Source organism: Emydura macquarii, unplaced genomic scaffold (genome assembly GCF_026122565.2).
Source record: "Emydura macquarii macquarii isolate MOO-44397 ecotype Brisbane River unplaced genomic scaffold, CSIRO-AGI_Emac_v2 contig_71, whole genome shotgun sequence".
Classification (NCBI taxonomy): Eukaryota; Metazoa; Chordata; order Testudines; family Chelidae; genus Emydura; species Emydura macquarii.
In genome coordinates, this window is record NW_027130208.1 from 4,776,298 (window position 1) to 4,797,426 (window position 21,129).

Genomic DNA, 21,129 nt, shown 5'->3' on the forward strand with positions numbered 1-21,129 from the left:
AAAGTGAATTCACTCACTAGTGTAGGACTGCGGAAGTGAATGTAAAAGGGCCTGGAGGGGGATGGGCAGTGGAGTTTTTTTTGCTGTCAAAATACCTCTCTCTGCTGGAAAGCTTTCAAATCTAAAGTTATCCTGGCAGGTGAATGATATGCCCCCCCCCACACACACACACTTGTTTTCCTCTCCCCTTTTCCTGCTCCCCACCCAAAAAAGTATTTAATGGTTGCAACTGTATTGTACAACAGGTCTGTATGGTGTAATGGATTGGCAAAGAGGATTCTGGTTAACTATCTCAAAGTTACAAATCAGAAATATCTAATTTGAATTCTGTATGGTGTGTGTGAAATGAGCTACTGGTCTTAGTATGTTTCCTAATGGGAAAGACCCACATTATGAAATTACTTCGTTACCCATTTGTATTCTTGATGATAGCTTCAGCAGAGACCATAGATAATGAACTGTCCTCTCAGCCCTTGATTATAATCCCATCAAAACAGAGCTGAAGCAGAGCATTGTGTAGGAAAATTTGGACTGCTGATACTTTTGGTATACCTTTTCTTGGGATAAAAAGAACTTCACTTTTAGTTGTCTGGCACCTTTCACCAGCTACATTTGTATTAAGAAATGTGTTGTTTTTTTAATGGCTTTCCAAACAAAACAAATCTGTACACAAAATATTTGCAGTCCTAAAATACAATACTTACAGAGCTTTGTTTTTGTGAAGCCTGTGTAAGTATTGTCACCTCTTAAACTCTGTGTTTGTGTAGTTTTGTATGGTAGGTGCCATGAGCGTTTGTTGGACTAACTTCTGTGGCACTCTGGTATGGCACATCAAAATACTCTGCCAACTTCCATTAAAATAAGAAATGGACGTTTAACTTATTATAAACATGAAAAATGAGTAATTCAATCAGTACAGTAGTCAGTGTTTGTTTTTTTATGTCAAATGCAATTTATTTGCTGTTGCTCAGACTCCGTTTTCATTATGCCACAGACTTTTGTATTGAAAATTCATGAACTACATAAGAGAAACTGTCAGGAGGGAAGCTGGAGTTCTGGCAGCTGAATCAGGGATAGCCAGGGTGTTCAGGCCTGGTCCTGCACCATAGCAGTCCTTGGGAGATTTCCCATTGACTTCAGTGAGCATGCATGCATGATTAAGCCCTGAGTAGCTGGGTAGCTGTGAAAGGTGGTTTGAGTTTGTGGGTCAAGCACATTAGCTAGAACTTTCTGATCAAATGATCAGCAGTGCACAATGTTGATGTTAAGAGTGATGATACTTAAATTGTTATCTCTGGGTTTCATAGCGATCAGCCCATTGAGATATGTAGTCCTCTTGACACCTCAGAACTATTGTTACAAGTACAGAAATGGAGCCTGCATCAATTTGCATTCATTCTAGCTTTCTAAGGTTATTTTCACAGCCATGAGACTAGAGATCTTTTTTCTTAATTAAAGTTTTAAATTCTGCAGCACAATTCTGTGGCAGGGGAATGATTTCACAACAAGTGCTCTGACTGTGAATCTGAAAATTCACTGAGCTTGGCTGTAGTATGTATCTTTTCAAGGAGTGTCAGATTTGAGGCAGACATGACTTTATATTGCATAGCTAGCTTTCTTTTGATCTTTATGTTTAAAAATAGCTGCTTCATCGGTGAATGAAAAAAGAAGCCACCACAATTCAGTGAGTAACAAGCAGTGGCAGTCCAGTAATTTCTAAATGGATCAGTAAAAGTAGAGGCAAGATGAGAATTAATGTATATCAGTGTTGTATCTGCTCAATATTGGTGTGTTTGTTTTTATTTTTTATTTTCAACAACTATAAGTATGTTTCAAAAAGCAAATTAGTGAGATTGAAGTGTTTGTTTCATTGAAATTGCTCAAGGCAGTTCATAGTTACTTTTCGGGTTAACGATACTAACCCTTCGGGTTGACTCTCTGAGTTACTCTTGTTATTAGAGAAAGGCCAAGGTATCATTTATGTTCATCTTTCATAGCAGGTGTTGTTGTAAATGAGCCTAGCAGGGAAAAGATGGGTGATTTTTTTTTTTTAAGTCGTTGATGAATTATTGTTGTTCCCATTTCAAATAGATCCATTTTAGTTTGGAATAGCCAGAGTTCCCTAATTCAGGGACACTGCAAAGAAGGTAAAACGGCTATATTTTAATAGGATATTTCAGTAGGGCAGAAAATATCTCCACCATCTTTTCAGTGCATATTAAATTAACATGGGCATCCACCAAGTAAAATGAGTCTGGAAAGCAGCTCTCCAATTAATGAATTTTATTTCACTTTTACCAGAAAAACTTTAAATTGTCGATTTTCTCCTTGCAATTGAGTTACTCTGAAATGCATTAACGGTGTTTGAGTTGCATGCAGGCAAGTAGTATGTTTCAGTGTGACCATGACCTTGCTCAGGCCTCTATCAGAACACAGGTGATAAAGTGTCATAACGGAATAGATATAAAGAATATAATGTTTGCTTTCAGTAAGTTACTTTTAGCTGTTTTTGTTTTTTGAAATACTGGATCTGTTTCAGAGTGAAACATTTAAACTCAAATATACTACTTCATTAAAGGTAGACTGAAGGCAGCCTCTTCTTGCGGGCATTGAATGAAAATATTTGGGGGGGAAGGCCTAAATAAATTTCCAGTCAGAATGCTTTTATTTCATGAAGGTAGTTTCAAGAAGAATTTCAGAAAACTGTTCCTCTAATGCTAGTTCTGTTTTGTTTAAACAAGACACGTTCTGTCAAAGCAACCATTTATAAGTCATTCCTATTAAGTGTCTTCTCCTGTATTCAGTATTTTGAGAAAAAAAACTATGGGCAAATTCAGTATATATACATCTATATACGTAACTCACTTTGAAGTCAATGCAGTTCATGTTTGTACCATCTGATTGCAGAGTTTGACCTAAACGTTTTGTTTTACTTGTAGCTAAATTTTTGGAGTGATGTGAAACCCTAGTGGAAATATAATTTGTCTAAAATATATATAATTAAGAATTTTGATTTGAGTAAATAGTGCTTTATATGTTGGCTGGATAGAAGGCCTTCAGAATATATATTTTTCTCCTACTGAAATAGGTTAAAGGGAAGAAATTTCTTTAAAATAGATGACTAGGTTAGTCAGCTGTCTGATTTGTCATGGTGATTCAAATAGGGCCTATGCTAGGACTTTCAGAGGAAGAGGAGGAACTCAATCTGCATGTGGCCAGTTGTGAAGTATTGTGGGGGAAATTTATTTCAGACTCCACTTGGTAATTTTGGCTTTTGCCATGAAGTGTGAACGTTAATACTCCTTGTAAGTGGGTTTTTTTTTGTTTTTTTTAATATATACACTAGCTCAGAGGTTTTCAGCTGGGAGTACGCGTATCCCTGGAGGTACTTCAAAGTACTGCAGGGGGTATGCAACAGGATCGGGCAGCTGCAGCCCACCTCCCGGCTGCACACTGCACCAGGCAGAAGGCGGGCAGTCGCCTACCGAGGGGGCCCCGGGCACCAGCCTGCTGGGGGGACATCGGGTCACGACACGCAGCTGGGAGCCTCCTGCTCAAGAAGACTCAGAAGTGTAAAAGTAAAAAAATAATAAAATAGAAAATGGTTTTGAATGTATTTTAGGCCATTATGCCTTTTATTGCAACCATGGTAACATCAGGTGAAGTGAAAACCATGAAGGGGTACTTCAGGTGAAACCTTGAGACAGTAGGGGTACAGTTTCTAAAAAATGTTGTGAAAACCCCTGCACTAACTAACAGAAGAGTATCAGCAGTTGCTTTTTATGATCTGATTTCAATTATCTTGAAAAGTTCTCTGTTTGTCCATGGAACAGGTACAGCACAGACAAAGAGTGCAGACTTCTCCATATTGCTCTGCCAATGTATCTCACCTGTGACCTGCAGATCACCTCTCGAGTAGAAAGGGGATAGTTGTCTCTGATAATTTAATTCCTTACTTTCCTGCTGACCCTGTCAGTAAGGGTGCCACAGATGATTTTTGTGATGTAGGGACATACTTATCCACTGGGAAATAGACCAGCATCATCTTCAGGCTACTTGAAAGTCCTTGGATTAAAATACAGAGACTTGATAGTGAGATACATAACTATGGGTTTTACTGATCATTTAAAGATATTTTTGAATCTCACTAAAACAGTTCCTGATCCCCTAAGTATAGTGTTGAAGGGATGTGGATAGCAGGGAATGGTTGTATCATCTGTTCTTGTAGTGTGGCACTACAGCAATACTGCTTTTGACAGAAGCGTTTTGCAATGTCCACATTATTGCTATGGTCATTAGGCCTGTTTTCTGGGACTCTTAAAGAATCTAACCTACAGTGCTCAGCATTGTTGCTGGAAACAAGAGCTTATGAGTAATTTCCAAATATGAAACATTAAATTGTGGGACAGAGTTCAGAAGACTGGCTGAACAAGTTCAACTGCGGTGATTTTTTGGCTTCTTGCCTGCATTGGAGAGAAACCATTGTAGACTTCGGGCAGATCTGCACTAAGGACCTCAACCTCGCTGCTGTTACCAATGCCAAAATACATGCACACACACCAGCTATGCCAGGCAAAGCATTGTACAGATGCAGTAAAGTTACAGTTGTGTAATTTACAGTACATTGAAGTTGTGTAATTCAAGCAATGACTTGCTGCTGTTGTCTTTTGTCTAGTATAGAACGTTTTGTTTGTTTTCAATAATACTGTGAAGTGGTAAGTTCTACATGTTCATACTGCAGAAATAAGTTTACTTTTCCATGTTACATTGTTTCCTTTTAATTTCATTGAGTGTTGTCTCCTATTATTGGACACAGTCAGACGTCTTGTTGTCCTTTGCTATGCGATTCATTGTTTTATATGCCCATATAATCCCTCCACTTGAACTTCTTTGCAAATCGAGGCCTGGATCAACACACAGTGTCATGTGTTCAGGAAACTGGCACTCATGTAGAGACCAAGTGAAATCTAGGGATCTCTGTTGGATGCAGGACTCCACTTACATGAATCACGTCTCAGGATCAGGAACTGTGTGTTCCTAATCCACTTTAATTTGTATATGGAAGCCTTTCTCTTTCTCATCACTTTTGTAGCTCATTTTTATTCCTGCTGTTTCCTTTTAGATGTAAGAGGTCTACAGTTGTATGCTGTGTTCCATTTCTATAGTAGTATAGTATTTTCTTTCCTATCCCATTCTTAAAGTTGACATACAAAAGTTGGGGAAGTGCCTCTTTTCTACTTGATGTGTAAAGGTGGAATTTGTATTTGTCTTTTTTTTTTCTTATTTCTAAATTTTAAAATATGTTTTTATCTTTCCTGTTTTTTATGGGAGGACTAGAGAAGTGGAGGGGAAGTTTACACAGCCCTCAATTGTGACGATGCAGAGAACATTAGACCAGGGAAGGAAGGTGTTCTCCCAAGTGCTTGTTACACAGAAACAGTGTTACTCAAACCCAATAGAACCAGAGCTTTATACAGTCTGATTAAATTCCCTTCACCCTGACTTTACCAGAGTTCAGTATCTAGTCCTGTCAGAGCTGTATTCGTTTTCCAATCATCTATAGAGTTCGGGACCAAAAACCGGATGGTCAAAGGCTGAGATTTCTAATTAAAAACAAGCAGGAAAAAAAGGTTAAACGAATCAAACCTTTCCAGACTTTCCTTCTACATCACAGTATAATCTAAAGTCGTTCTTTAAATTTTGGAATAACGTGATACGTAAAAAGAGATCACACTGGTGGCTGTTCCCAGGACATTCCCACTTCCCTGCCTGTGGCGTCTCTTCTGCTTAAACTGGTTCCATTATTCTAAAAATGTTTAATGTATAACGTTTTGGAGCGAGAGAGAGAGAGTTCAAAGTGCTTAAAAAACTTGCTGTTGTAAAGTGTATGGAAGTGGTGCTGAAATGGAATGGAGAGGGACTGACATAAGCAGCAGATGACATGCAAGGGCAAAAAGCTAATTTTCTTCCTTTAAATCTTTGAAGTTGCAGCACAACAGCTGACAGTCTCCCCTTACGGGAAGATGCTATAGGATGTAGTAAGGTGTATTATACCACAGCTGATCAGCAGTGTATTAGAAGATTGTCTTGAACCACTGGGCAGATAAGTCAGCTTTGCTTCAACTTGGTCCACATTTATCTAAGGTGTTTTTTTAATATATAAAAACCCATTAAAGGATCATGTGGTACTGAATCAAAGCTGACAGTTTCTCCATAGGTAGAGTCCCTCTTCCATAGCGGGTTTTGATGCTATTAACTCTGTGCTCACTGGAATGTCTGATTAGTGGGACATCAACAATCATGATTTTACAATTCCTGACTTCAGGAAACCGTTTTTAAAAATCCTGTTGGAGTAGTCACTAATCATACTTTTTTGGCAAGTATGCTGCTTATAAGTTTGGAAATGTAAATTGCACTTCACCACTGAAGTATTGTACAGGTATTTGAGTGATATCAAATTAACTATCATTCTTGTAAATATATAAAACAGAGTAAGTAAATTCTGAATAGAAATGCAATAAGCAATAATTGCCTTCTATAATTGGTTAAAATAATTAATTAACTTAGAATGATGCAGACAAAGAAGTTAATTGAAAACTGGAAAGCATCTGTTAACCTTATAACCATGGTAGATTTAATTAAAACACAATCCATTTTATTTATGAAGTTGATATTCAAGTATACAGGAGATGGGAATGAAACAGAAGGGAATGGCATTTTTCAGTAATGAGATTACTTAACACATAGGAATTCAGAATCAATTGAAAGATCATCAGTAATAACCTCTGTGATTTTTCTTGTTTGTAACTGCTGGTTTGCTGCCTCAGGTGCTGTTTTAGGTACATGATGTAAAATGTCCAGTGGTGCAGTGTCTCATTCGTGATGGATAGTCTTTGAAGTGGCACTTCGAAGAATGCTGACACAGTGCTATCACACAGGTGTTACAGCCATGGTCAGCCGGGAAGATTTTAGAATAGTTCGGTTCGAAGCCGAATGCAGCGTGGTATATGATATAAACGTTAGACACCAGGGAAAGCAAAATCTATGTTAATGGATGACATTTTTGATATTCAAATTGAAGTGATTTCTTAAATGGGTTACATAAACATATCACCATTTGATATGATTCCGAACTTTTCTTTTTTATGCAAACTATTTGATTTGCTAAAAACCTCCGTGACTATTGTAGAGAGAGAATAGTGACTACAGTATTCCTGAGGCTGTATTTATTTACATTCTTTAAAAATGTTAATTTGTTAATTGCCATATTATTATATTATAGCTTTCTTTGTCACAGAAGTGACAGTCAGGTTTACATCATATCCTCCCAGCTCTCAGTTGGGGGCTCGGGGGAGGGAATTTATAAAGCTGTAAGTGATTTGAGACACCATTGCTCTGTAGCTGAGTCAGTATGTACTAAGATTTTACGAGCGCCTAATCAGATCTGTTCCCTTGGATGTGATGTGAATGGTTGAGGGAATTGATCATCATTGCATACGCTTCTGCTGCGTTTGCGTGGGGTAGGATTGTAAATATTTTTGTTAAAACACCAAAATCCTTGAAAAAGAAAAATTATGCCTGCATCATGGATGAGAGAAAGTTGTGAGCATGAAAAATATCTGTTCTCCATTTTTAGTGTGTCTAAGTAATTTTTGCTGCCATCTGCAATTTTTCGTAATGTCTAAATTTTAGCTTTTTTAAAAAAAACAAAAACAAAAAAATCCTTTTTAACCTATTACAGAAGCACAGCTGTCCTAAAGTAAATCAGCGTGCTTTGTCTGTGTAAAAAGCCAACAAGAAAAGAAAAGAAAAGGGTATCTAGTACAAAAACTGTTAATGTTTTAACTATAAATTTAAATATTCATCTGATCAGAAAATTAAAAACTGGCTCTTTTATTGACAAATAGTCTGTATAGCACTCACTGTGTACATGGAGAAATACATTTAATAGTCTAATAATCAAAAATATTATCTGTATATAATGGATTTCATGTTAGCATATAAACCTTGACTTTTCTATTTCCTGAATTCTGTTGAGTTTAATTTTGTAATCTTTACAATAAATTAATATAGAGCTTTTGAGTTTATTTGTATTGAATATGTATTGAGCATTTTTACCACAAAAAATACATAGTAACATACTGACTTTTCTGAAGTGACATTATGATATTGGGAGATCACCTTATCAAATATAACGTAGGACTTAGCATGGATTTCTATGATGACATGCACAATGATGAAAAATTATGTACATACATCACTATTATGTACATATATCTCTTTTTATGTACTATAAACTATATTTTACAAAAATGGCTAGATAAATTTCAAATACCATTCATTCTGTGAAAAGTAATTAAAGACCAAATGGGGAATATGTTTTGCAACTGGCTGACTTAGCTTCATTACTCAAATATATGATGAAAACCTCAAGTAATAGAATACCAACTGTGTGTGGTAGGGGTTTTGTACAGCTGAATTTAAATCTAATAGTATCTATGTTAAGTTCCCAAAAAAGGCAGTAACTTTTGTAAGGCGGCTCTGTGAAATAAATTTTGAGGGATTCAGTGTAACAAATCTGAACAAAAATACTACAGTTGTTAGAAATATTATTATGTGGCTTTAAACAGTTTAACGTGTTTTGGGTTTTTTTAAGTAATTATGTATAACTGAATTGGTGTTCAAGAATTTTACTGAATATTTAACGGTTATTTGCTGATATGATATATCCTTTATCTCTTGGCCCTGTAATTAGACCTCCCAGCTGCATTTTAGATTGCAGGTACATGCATACATGACATACTTCTTTTATTGTGTCTCTGCTCTTGTCAATAGTCAGGATGTTGAAATTTTTCAAGAATCCTAAATCTTGGTGAGCAGGATAATCGTAAATCTCAATATTCTGTATCTTCACAGGAACAGAGAAAAAGCTACAGGGAGAAGTGTGATGTGAGTTTGCTCATAATGTTGAAAGAAAACCAGTGCTGTGGGTTTGTGTTTAGGTTTCCTAGAGAGTAATTGTAACTTAAAATATGTTGCAAAGCTCCTTTTTGGGTGGCTAGGGGGACAGGAATCTGATTTTTGGGGATGCAGGATGACTCAATCCTGGGAAAACGTTTGCAGTGTAACATATGTTATTTCTAGCCTGTCAGTTTTCACCACAATAAATTCTGTCTTAAATTTGAAAAAAAAACCCAAAAAACTACCTTTAGTGCAATTCATTGTTTCTCAGCTTTGTTGTACTTGGTATTGTTGAAAGAATAGAATGTCTACATGCAAGAGATTGCCCTTAAAGGTTCTGCTTTGGAACATTGATATTGGTCAGTAATCATGCCATTCAGTTGTTTATGGGGTCAGATCTAGTAATACAGTTAGCCTACAGCATCAGTGTAATCTTTTGGCTACGTAGTGGGTGTCATCTGACTGAGAGTCATGTAGTTCTGGGTGTCGTTAGCATATTTTGTTGATTTATTTGGGTTTGAATACAACAACTGAGTTCTATGTATTCTTATCATAACTAAAAATGCGATGTAAAATAATCACCAAACCAGACCAGCTGCCTTTACTTCCTCTGCCTCCCAAATTCTAATCATCAGTCAGCAAACATACTACAAAACAAAATCTCTTCATCTTAATGTTCGTTCCCCAAAGAACTGTGTCATAGCCACCCCTTTTATAAATGCCTTCTCAAACAGATGGGCTTTACAGTGTGCCCAGAAGATCAACAGATTTAAGCTATTTCAGATTGTAAGAATAGGGATGGGTTCTGAATTCCAAAGTCAAAGGGTCCTTGCGGGCAACCCTTTGCCAGCGACTCCCTCTTACATGCCAAGTGAACTCCAGCTCAGGCATCTCAGCTGATTAACTGTGGCATGGTGTGAGGAATGTCGATTTGTCTTTCCATATTTTATCCTGAAATCAAAGTTCTTCCTTATTTGTAACAGCACAAATAGAGACCAGATTATGGGCCAGATTTTCAAAAAGTGTCTACATTCGTTGCATGTCCACCTGGTTTGCAGGAGCGCATGCTGTGTGCATGCACAAATGATGGCAGACGCACATTTAAAAGACAGAGTGAAATGCCACTGCATGCTATGTTTGTTTAAAGTTTTCCTGAAGCTAAATAGTTTCAAAAGGTGTTAAATCATAATTGATGAAGTAATTAATCTCTTTCAGCTCACAAAAGCCAAAGAGTTGTGGTTGTTTTTAAATTAATATATTTTCCCGAATTCCCTTGTTACTAATTGCAAAAGCTACACTATATTTATATTCACTAACCAACTATTTAAATCACTTGCAAAGCAGGGAAAGTCAAACTCTATCTTAACTAAGAATAATAAGGCAAGTTAATACAGTCTAGAAATATTGTAATTTTTAAATATAAGCACTAGAACAGATTTCAGAGTGTGGATGACAACTTAATAGAGTGAGCGTCTCATGGACTCTGTGGCACCTACATGCACTTACTGGAAAATTAATATTAGGGATGAGGAGGAACTAGCACCAGGTGGTTAGCTAGATCTCTGGGGACGACCACTGTTGGGTCCTTAACATACATACGTATAATGAAGTAGATTACAGACAAGGTTTGTCTTCACTTTATATTATCTTGCTTTTTTGGGTTAAATCAGACTCTTAATGATCACATATTTATCTCCTAATTTTATTTTCCTTCGACCAGGTTAAAGTACATTGCAAAAAATAATTTAAAAAAAAAATCTTCTGTATAGGAATCATACAGTTGATATATTTTGATGTACAAGCTAATTTTGAAATCTTGTATTACATACCTGAACAAATTGCTATTATCCATTTAGGTCAGAAATCCATTTTCAAAATAGCCATAAATATATACGTGTACATGTGCATGCACACATACACACAACTAATAGACTTAAAGGGACAATATGTAAAATCTGGAGTTTTTTTTAAATAAAAAGACCTGAAGTATTATGTATTGGAATATTAAATGTATTTGAAATGTGCATCCAAAACTTCCATTGGTTTCAAAATACCTTTTTGGACTCTCAGATATTTATATGCTATTAATAGAGTAAGTAAATTCTTTACATAATAATACATTTCTCTGGAAAAATGAAAACCAAACTAAAATATATTTTAACCTGGAACATTTTTTGTTATAAATCAAGGCAGATAACTTATTAACATTCATAAAACACACCCAAGATTCTCAAAGACAGATAGGCTTTGTGAATTAAAAATGAACATCAGGTTAGAAATGTAATTCTTAGCATTGCTGACTACCCAAGTACACAGTGGAACTGTGATAGCAGTTTGATTTTTCACTTTAATATTGATATGTAGATAGACATGAATGTTCATGAGTGCTGAGCTGTTGGCTCTGGTTTTGAAAAATAATATTGAAACATGCTGTTTTGACAATAAAACTTGTAAAAAGAGTATGTGGACATTGCAGAAAGTTGAATGTGTGTGTAAAAGATTAGTTTTTTGTGATGCCAACTTTGACAACACCCAGTCTCCTTTAGGTATTAGCACAAAGATGTAGATGGCCTTTCTTAGAAATAGGGAATACCTCTTTTAGAACAAAGGAAGGCTTTATTTAGGATAGCTAATTGCATTATTATTGTCAGAACCTCTGATTGGGAACTGGCCTTGTACCACTGGCTGTAGAAACAGAGGACTAGACTGAGTTCCTGCACCAAAGAATAAGTCTTGCCTGCACCATGAAAATTACGTGAGGCTGACAACTGATATCAGCAACGTATCTAGTTGAACTTATACGAAACAGTTTTTTTCAACATGAATCTAGTACAGTTTTGCCTTGTTGACGCTGGCCATGCACTCTGTAGTTGAAACCAGTTTAAGTGGAACTGCATTTAAACAGACACTTTCCATTTGAAATCTAGCCAGCCTCAATGCCAGACTGAAAAGTGCCAACCTCAAGTGCTCAAAAATCACAAGTCAGACACTCCCCCAAATATGAGATTTTTAAAAATAATTGAGGGTTCCATTTTTTGCCTTTTGGTGTTGAGCGTTTAGAGTTCACACTTTTCTTCATGACCATTAGGTCTACAAACGTCCTTTTTATTTTAAACAGAAGCTGAGATTTTGTGATAAGCTGATTCTGGCAGCTGGAGCAGGTACTGCATGACTCATGATAAATTGCGAGAGTTGGTAATGTGTTTTTAAAGAAGGTGTCGAGTGGTTTAACGTACTACACCTGTGTTTTGAGTCACCTTGCCGACTGTTGACATTTTACAATCACATTTTTCTGATTCTTATTTTTAACATTCTTTTGTGTTACCTGTAACAATGTTAGCTTAACAAACATTTAAAGAAAAGTGTGATTTTAAGTTGATGTTTTCACTTTAAATCAAGTTAAAACATGGTGCATTCATTTGATTTTGAATCCTAAAATGACAGGACTAATTCACTTTATTTGAATGGAGAAGACAGAACCAGTATGAAAAGACATGTCTTCAAGTATCCAAGATGGCTTTCCAATCACATTATTAAAAAGTTATTTTATGAGTTCTGAACAGTTTCTCTTGAACAAAATGAGACATAAGGCATGATTTGTGTAATTTGTTTTCAATTTGAGAAATGGTTGAAGGTTGCTAAGGTGTCTTATTTCAAAGGAATGTGTGTATTTTTAATGTGTATTTGCCAAGTTCCTCCAAAATAGCTCTATCAGTTTTAAACCTATTGAAATCAATGGGAAGTCTCCTATTTATTTCAGTAGGCTTTATGTTAGACCCAAAATGAAAAGCTAAATCTGACGGGAATTCACCGAGTTTTCAGAAGATGTTTGTTTAATAGGAAACTGGATTATTTATAATGTTACATTACAGTGAGTAGACATCTCATGTTCACTATACTTGATTAAAAACTGTCTGAACAGTAATATCAGGTTTATGTTGTACTTAAGGCATTTTGTTCTACCTTTTTATGAGAGTCAGGTGTTCTGGATAATTGAAACATTTTGCCGTTCACATCAGTCTGTGGAATGCACGTTGCCAATTTATATTAAATGGCAACCAACACCAACATATTAGTAACAGGTTGTTACATATGTCAGGCCTGGATATTTTGTATTTAGATTTACCAAGCTACTTTTTACCTGAAAATACATAGAGGGAGAACGGTGGAACGCTGGAAAGGTTAGATATGGAAAGATAAATCCAGTACTTTTATGGATAATGCTTATACTTAAATTTGTCTTCAGATTTTGTATCCTTTTACCAAATAGTAAGTAGTTTCCCCCCACCCTTTCTTATCTGCCTTTTTGCTTTCTCTTTCTCTTCCTCTTCCTCTGTTTCACTTTTCACTCTCATCTTGGTTTTTAAACTGCAGCGAGCACACTTCTGCAAAAAAGAGAAATTTTGTGCATTGGACTCTGAAAGCAGTCAGATTTAGGGCTTATTTTGATCTCTTCTCAGTAGATTGTCCTGCTATTTTGGACCAAGCATTGATGTTACCTGAAAGTTTTACCAAGAGCAGTTTTGGATGAAAGATTTGTCTTAGTGTGTGGTAGATATCCTAGCTAAGAGACTTTAAGATTAGTACCAAGACCTCAGATTAAACTTTGAAATAAAGAGGGAATCAATGGAGAGTTGGAGTGCAATTGAGATAGGAATCAGTGGCTGAATGATGCAAAGCTGGGCATTAATATATAAAGGTTTTGTATTGTCTATATATGTCATGGAACAAGAGTATATGGATACTATTACTTTTTATGCCTATGAGCATGAATTTTCCCAATAAAATAGTGCTGAAAAACAATACTAAAAATATGCATAAAATACAAGTTGACCTAAACATGATGACACATCCCTCATGTAGGACAAAAGATGGCAGCTCAGTTTCAACAGCACCTTGCCATAGCAAACCTGCTGAACTGCAGGGTTCTTGCGGCTTGGTTTGGTGGGTTAGTTCAAATCGCCCCTTCAAAAGCAATGTGTTTTTCCTCTTCAGTAGAAATTAATCTGCACCTGACTTTTGCCATGTATAAAGCATTTTGCTTCTGAAATAAATGTGCAGTAATGTAACAAGTATAGTGAAGAAAATGATGACATGGGTAATTCATTCAGTTGTGGATGAAGAATACAGGAGTAGGAAACTAGAGAACAGGACTTCTTATAAACCAAGAGTAAAACACAGCACTAGAATTAAAATAATCCCGCCCCAGAGATGGCTGAAGTATGACTTGTAGGCCAAATACAGCTGCCCTCAGATTCACTGTAAAGGTTTGGCCCATGAAGAACATCTGCAACAACAGGGAATGCAGCTAAGTTGCTCATACTAAAAAGGAGAAAGCATGCTGGGGACTTCAATAATAATAATAATAACGTAAAGATAACTAAAATCTGCTTTGATTTAGTACAGCCTCTGTGACTCCCACCTCCTACAACAGATACTGCTTCTCCATTGACCTGATGTAAATACTTGGTCTATTTATTTAAAAAAAAAAAAAAAAAAAAGAATTGGAGCACTCAATTGAAATTTTTTGTTTGGCTTTGACCACAGCCCCAGAAGAAGGAAGTTATAGTAGCCCAGCCTTGAGATGAGTGTGTAGATCACGGTTGTGGAGCTCTCACATGAGAGGAATGAGCTTTACTGCTTAATATTTTAAAATGCCGTCTTTAAACTCAGAGGAACTGTACATTGGAACTGGCAATGTAGAAAGACTATGAAGTGCATTAGACTTTTAAATTAAGATTGCATGTACATGGCATCAAATCAGATGAATATAAAAGTATAATATTATATATCATTAATTACAAATTTCCCAACTCTTAAATGAGGAAAAAAGGGCTAACCAGCCACAAGAAGGATTCATGTCCCCTAGCTCACACCAAATATTTGGTATTGAAATGTTTTTATGTTAAAATATTTCCTGTGTTCTCTAGTATTTATAATATACTTGTTGCATAATACATGCAGTCTACAGTATGACTGTTCTCTGGTGCAAAGGTTAAATTCTTGTTCCAAACGAAAGATCTAATTTCTCTGAAAGCTGCTTGTTGCTCAGCTTGAACACCATGACGCTAATTATGCCAAAATAGAGGGGAAAAAATGATCTCCCCTAACGTGCCAGTACTAGGTGGGCTCATAACTGGGACTCAGGAAATGTGGGTTCAATTCCTGGCCCTTCCACAGACTTCCTATGTGACCTTGAGCAAGTCACTTAATCTCTCTGGGCTTTGGTTCCCCATTTGTAAAAAGGTGATAATATTTCCTTTCTGTCAATCTGTTTGTTTTGTCCAGTCAGATTGTAAGATGTTCAGGGAAGGGACTACCTCTTGCTTTAGCCTAGCACAATGGGGGCCCAATCTTGTTTGTAACTTCTAGGCAGTATTTTAGTACAAAGAATAATAAACTAATAAACTATGGATTTTACTGTACATATTTTAAGAATAATTTTGATAATAGGGTCATTACAGTGCTTTTTTCCCACCCAACCCTCACCTTGGATAGCTTGCATTACTAGTCCCATTCTTCAAGTTTTCTATCCATACCCCACTAGTAAAATACCTTCGTTGACCCCAATATAAAAGTAGGTGAAGTGCTAGACTGCGTGGATGTGTGACACTAATATTCCAAAAGCCTCTGACTGGCTAAATTAGATGATACCGTATTATCTAAGTAATTGTGCAGTAATGATTTGAAGTGAAAGTGCCATTCAGACGTTTTGTGTGAGCTGGCAGAACTTGTGCCAGCTGTCGATGGTTCGCTGTCAAACTGGGAGAGCATATCTAGTGGAGTCCCACAGGGGCCAGTCCTGGGGCCAGTTCTCACGAGCAACTGAGACAATGGAGCGGAGAATATGCTCTTAAAATTTGCAGACTACACCAGCTGGGAGGGGTTACATTGGAGGAAAGGATTAGAATTGGAAAATTGGTCTGAAATCAACAAGATTAAATTCAGTAACAAGTGCAAAGTACTATAGTTAGGAAAACTGAAACGTACAACTACAAAATGGGGAATAAGTGGTGGCTAGATGCGGTGGTCTGGAGGTGGTACAGTGGATCACAAATTGGATATGAGTCGTCAATGTGATGCAGTTGCAAAAAAGGCTGCTATCATTCTGGGTTTTGTCCTGCTCTACTCTGCATTGGTGAGGCCTTAGTTGGAGTACTGTGTCCAGTTCTGGGTGTCACACTTTGGGAAACATGGACAAATTGGAGAGAGTCCAGAGGACAGCAACAAAAATGATAAAAGGTTTAGAAAATCTGACCTGTGAGGGAAAGGTTAAAAGAAGTGGGCATGTTTAGTCTTGAGAAAAGAAGACTCAAGGGGGACCTGATCACAGTTTTCACATACGTTAAGGGCTGTTACAAAAGAGGATGGGTGTTGATTGATCTCCATGTCCAGGTAGGACAAAAAGTAATAGGCTTGATCTACAGCAAGGGAGGCTTAGCTTCGACATAAGGAAAAGCTCTCAAACCGTAAGGATAGTTACGTTCTGAAATAGGCTTCCCAGGGAGTTGTGAAATCCCCATTACTGGAGATTTTAAAGAAGAAGTTAGGCCAGTGGTTCTCAAAAGTGGGGGGTGGGCCCCCCTGGGGTAGGCGCAAGACGGGTCATGGGGGGGCATGGAGCAGGGGACAGAACTGGTCCGGCTCCATGCTCCCTAGAGACAGAAGCAGCTGCCTCCCGCAGCAGCAGCAGCCCCCTGTCCCTGCCGGGCACGTTCCCCGTGCTGCTGCTGCCCCTGCTTCCTGCGCTGCTGCCGGTGCTCGCTGCTCCCCGCTGCCGCTGCTGCCGCGCTTCCTGTGCCGTAGGCCCTGTCTTTTTTCTGAAAGGGGGGACGGTTCGGGGGAAGGGAGGGCATGATTGTAAGGACCCACAGTGCGGGAAGCGCCCCCCCCTGTTTTTTTTCTGAAAGGGTCCCCCCCTTTTGTGTTAGACAAAAGTCCATGGGGGGGTTCCATTTAAAAAGTTTGAGAGCCACTGGGTTAGGCAGACACCTGTCAGGGATGGTCTAGGTTTACTTGGTCCTGTCTCAGGGCAGGGGGCTGGACTTGATGACTTCTTGAGGCCCCTTCCAGTCCTACGTTTCTATGAGACTATAAATGTTACTGACACTAAATATTGGGTCTCTCTAGTGGTTTAGGTAGATAGTGTTAATTCACACTGAGCACATTGGGCCTGTGCTGAAGTCCCATAGATGCCAGTTTAAGGCCTTGGTCCTAATCTTCAAAGCAGTTCATGGATCAGTGGCCCCAGCTACATTAAAGACTGAAAATCAGTTGACGACCCACTGAGACAGTTGTGCTCCTGTCACAGATTCCAGGATGAAATGCAGGAGAGCTGGGGACGAAGCATTTTGGGCTGAGGGGGTGCAGCTGTGGAAGAAACTTCCAGAGTTGATTAAGTGAATCCAGAGTCTGTCTTTAGGAAGTGCTGCCGGAACCTTCCTCCTCTAAAAAGTCTTGATGCCATAGCGAGAGTAACACCATAACACTGGTCTATCCAGTGTCCACTCCCTCTCTCCTGCCTTCAGAACAAAAAAGCCAAGCATCAAAACAATAAACAAACATATTCTAAAAACAGTTTTGCCCCAAAACACGGAAGAGCCAGAGATTCCATGAAGTTAGTAGGGACCTTGCTATTGGAAGGCACTCGGGTATTATGCTGATGGGCTGCAGTAAACAACCCTAAGACAGATGGTTGTGTGGTAGACCAAGAGTCTAATGTCCACACTTTGGAAAATCTGTCCTGTGCTTTGGTTCTCTCCTGTTCATGAAACAAACGTATTCCAAATGTAACTTTTATATATAATTTCCTTCCATACCTTCTGCACAGGAATGATTTGAAACGGGTATGCCCACATCATCCAAAAATTGCCCTGGACTTTGAAACTTGTACAGGAATACATTTTTGTCTGTGAAAATTTCTGATGAGCCTTGAGTCATTCAGGCAATTTACCTGTAGTTTTAAATTACACCTCAATATTTCCTGCATACTCAGAAAAGGGTACTTCAGATATAGTGATGGTGTCTCAAATTAACGCCAAGAAGTCCTTTCTGTCTTGCCAAATAAGTAGGAATAAGCATTTTTTTCCCCATATTGCTAACTTTTTTTTTTTTTGGCATCCTGTGGGAAATGGTGTAAAGCTACATTGTAATCAAACCTCACTTTGGTCCCTCCCACATGTTACCTAGGCACTGTGGAGCCCAGCTCTAAAGCTGCTTTCCAAGGATGCCGTCACAAGCCCTGGTACAGGGAGGGCATGGTGGGGGTAGGAAGAAGTGTCAGGGTGGAAGCCATATCCCAAAGCACTGCTGCCCAAAGGGCCATCCCATGATGCTGACATTACTTACACAGGCCCTGCAAGCTGCCCATCTTATACCAGGCATCTCTTTAGCCCCAAGAGTAGCCCAGCAGCAGGAGGGCACAAAGGTGGCTTAAAACCATTTATAATTTAATATTTATCAGGGAAGGCAGGTATCAGAAAAGAACTGTTTATTAATCTAGTGTCTCTCTCCTGCTGTGTTATATATGGTATATTTCCTTGCGCTTTGCCTAGTTTATAATAATTTTAAATGTCATCTCCTGATGTTTTACCAAATATTTCTCTAACAGCATATCATAAATTGTTAGTGACAGTTAGACTTGGTATTTGCACACATCATAAAATGGTTGACCGTGATTATTTATCAAATTACAATTGTTAATAATATTTATATTTTAATGTAATTTCACTTTCTGTACAAGTACCTGTGGTTTAGATAGGCACTTAAAAATATAAATATGAGAAAATTAAATAAAACAGATGAATATAGATATGATTTATCACAGTTATACTCAATCTTTATTTGATTTATCCACATCTGCATATAATGGTAGCCATTGCATGTGGTGTTTTATATAATTTTAATTTAAAATTCAGATAATTTTTTTTTTTTAATTAGTGGTTTTCAAAAAATTTTAAAAGAAAATAATACCTACATTTAAAAAAATATCTTATTACAAATGTAGGCCCTAATACTGGCAGCTAATCAGTGTGGGTAAGCCTTATGTCTGTGCAGAGTCACCTTGAGTTGGGTTTCTGAAAGAGTACTGGGATGCGCTACTGTAGATCATCTTGCAGGATCGTGGCTATATTCATTCCCACAGAAAAGGTTACATGTTATAAAATCAATTTTAAATTCTTACATAATTCAAAAATGTTTAATTACCAGAATTTATTATTCCTGTAAAATATATGAAACGCATTAATATCCATGACACATGTTAATGTTTAAAAACTGTAACAATATTGTCAATATTAAATTAATAATTAGATTGCATTTAAGTATATTTTAATATTTGCACATAAATGCGTACATTTATTTTAGCATTCTTTAAGGTAAGAAGATAATTTTTAACAATTTAAATTATGTATACTTTTTTTTGAAAATGTTAACTGATCGCTTTATGCCACATACCTTCTGGAGACTTCATTTATCTACTTAGTTGTGTGTTTTGGTTTTTTGAACAACTGAATAATTGGATAATATTTCACAGGTTTCATTTTTAAATGTAATACATTTTTAAGATTTGTAGTAGAGTTTGTATTTACTGCATTCAGAAATTACTGGTAAGTGTTTAAATATTAAACAATACACTTAAGAAACTGGATTTTATAAATATATTGCAGAAACTAATTTTATATGAAAAGACTGAAAGTATGTGTATTTATCACTGAAATACACATGCAGTCTGAGGTATTCTTATCTCTTTCTCCCTCTTATGCCTGTTACACAGATCTCTGGTACCAGATGGCTGGAATATAATGCACTCTTAAACAAATAAGACCATTAGACACATAATACTGCCTGGTAAATGACTGTGCATTTTAAATAGTTACAAAATTTTAAATAGAAAACAACCTTGATTTTAGAGTTTGTTTAAAGAAAGTGGAATATAACTTAAACTGCTTTCTGAATGTATATAAAGCATATATTATGTTGTGAGATGTCATAAAAATGTAATGATTTTCTGTTATCCTTTAGAAGATAGTATGAAATAATCACTCCTACATCAGATTGCTGGGAGAGGTGTACAAACAAGAATCAGTTATATTGTATTTAGCTTTGGAGGAAAATATGTGGTGGTTGTAATATTTCAACACTAACTATTGTACTATGTCTTTTTTCTCACTTTCAGAATGTATTGAAATGTGCTATAAATGATAGTTCCGTGATAGCATTTATATGGTCCTCTAACACAATTGTTTTTCAGTAATTGTAAGCAGCTGAGAGATATGCCCTTTGTCTTTTTGTTTTAGATATGCCAATATTTGGTCTTTGCCCAGCTCATGATGATTTCTATTTGGTGATGTGTAACCACTGTAATCAGGTCGTAAAACCACAGGCATTTCAATCACATTATGGTAAGTGCTTAACCATTTTTCATAATTAAGGATGAGGTTAAATCAGGATTAAGCCTGGCAATTTTTGATTATCCCTCTTCGTGATCTACAAAGCTGATGGTGCACACAGCATTAGAATGGAAATGCAGTGTAAGAGTGTAGCCAGTGTTCATCGCAAAACGTTTACTCTTTTTAAAAATAACGTTCAGGAGTGCAAAAGGATGGTCCTTGTTGAGATTAGTAAAGTATTTGAATGTCCCCCCCTTTAGATACTGCATCTGTGTTGTCCAGTTTTGAAATGGGGTGTGTGTGTGTGTGTGTGTGTGTGTGTATGTTTTCTAATATGTAAAGACTATTTTTAAATGTCGTACAGTTGGAATTGAGCTAAAGCTATTGTTGCAGATTTTGCTATATTGAGCAGACATGGTGCACTTGAAAGTAGTCAGCTTATTTATTTTAAAAAGTATCAGTTGTTATTTGTTTTAATAGTCAGATGAAGTATTTGTGTATAAACTATGCTAGACGATTCTGGCTAGCAGCAACCAACACAATGTTTGTACAGCTCGAAGAAAATCTCAAGTTCAAGTATTCCTTAACTTCATATAAAATAGTCCATGCTGGAGGGTGGGTAGTTTTTCATGCACTTTCCACTGCCCCTCTTCATAGTGGTAAACAATTTACCAAAAAGGAGGGGGTGGGTTCACAATGTCAACTGGTTGTGATTGGGGCTCTTTGGTATTCAGTTTTGGGTACACAGTGCTTGAGGAATTTAGCAGACTTTTTCTAA

The 21,129-nt window shown here is 37.0% G+C and overlaps 1 protein-coding gene across 7 annotated transcripts in view; it reads left to right on the plus strand.

Moving 5' to 3' along the window:
* The window catches only part of ATXN7 (ataxin 7), a 127,200-nt gene that overhangs the window by 53,183 nt on the left and 52,888 nt on the right, over positions 1-21,129 (plus strand). For all 7 annotated transcript variants that reach the window (XM_067541633.1, XM_067541640.1, XM_067541629.1 and 4 more), the window contains one exon: positions 20,259-20,363. In XM_067541633.1, the coding sequence (XP_067397734.1) occupies positions 20,259-20,363 (105 nt within the window). The remainder of the gene's footprint in view (positions 1-20,258; positions 20,364-21,129) is intronic.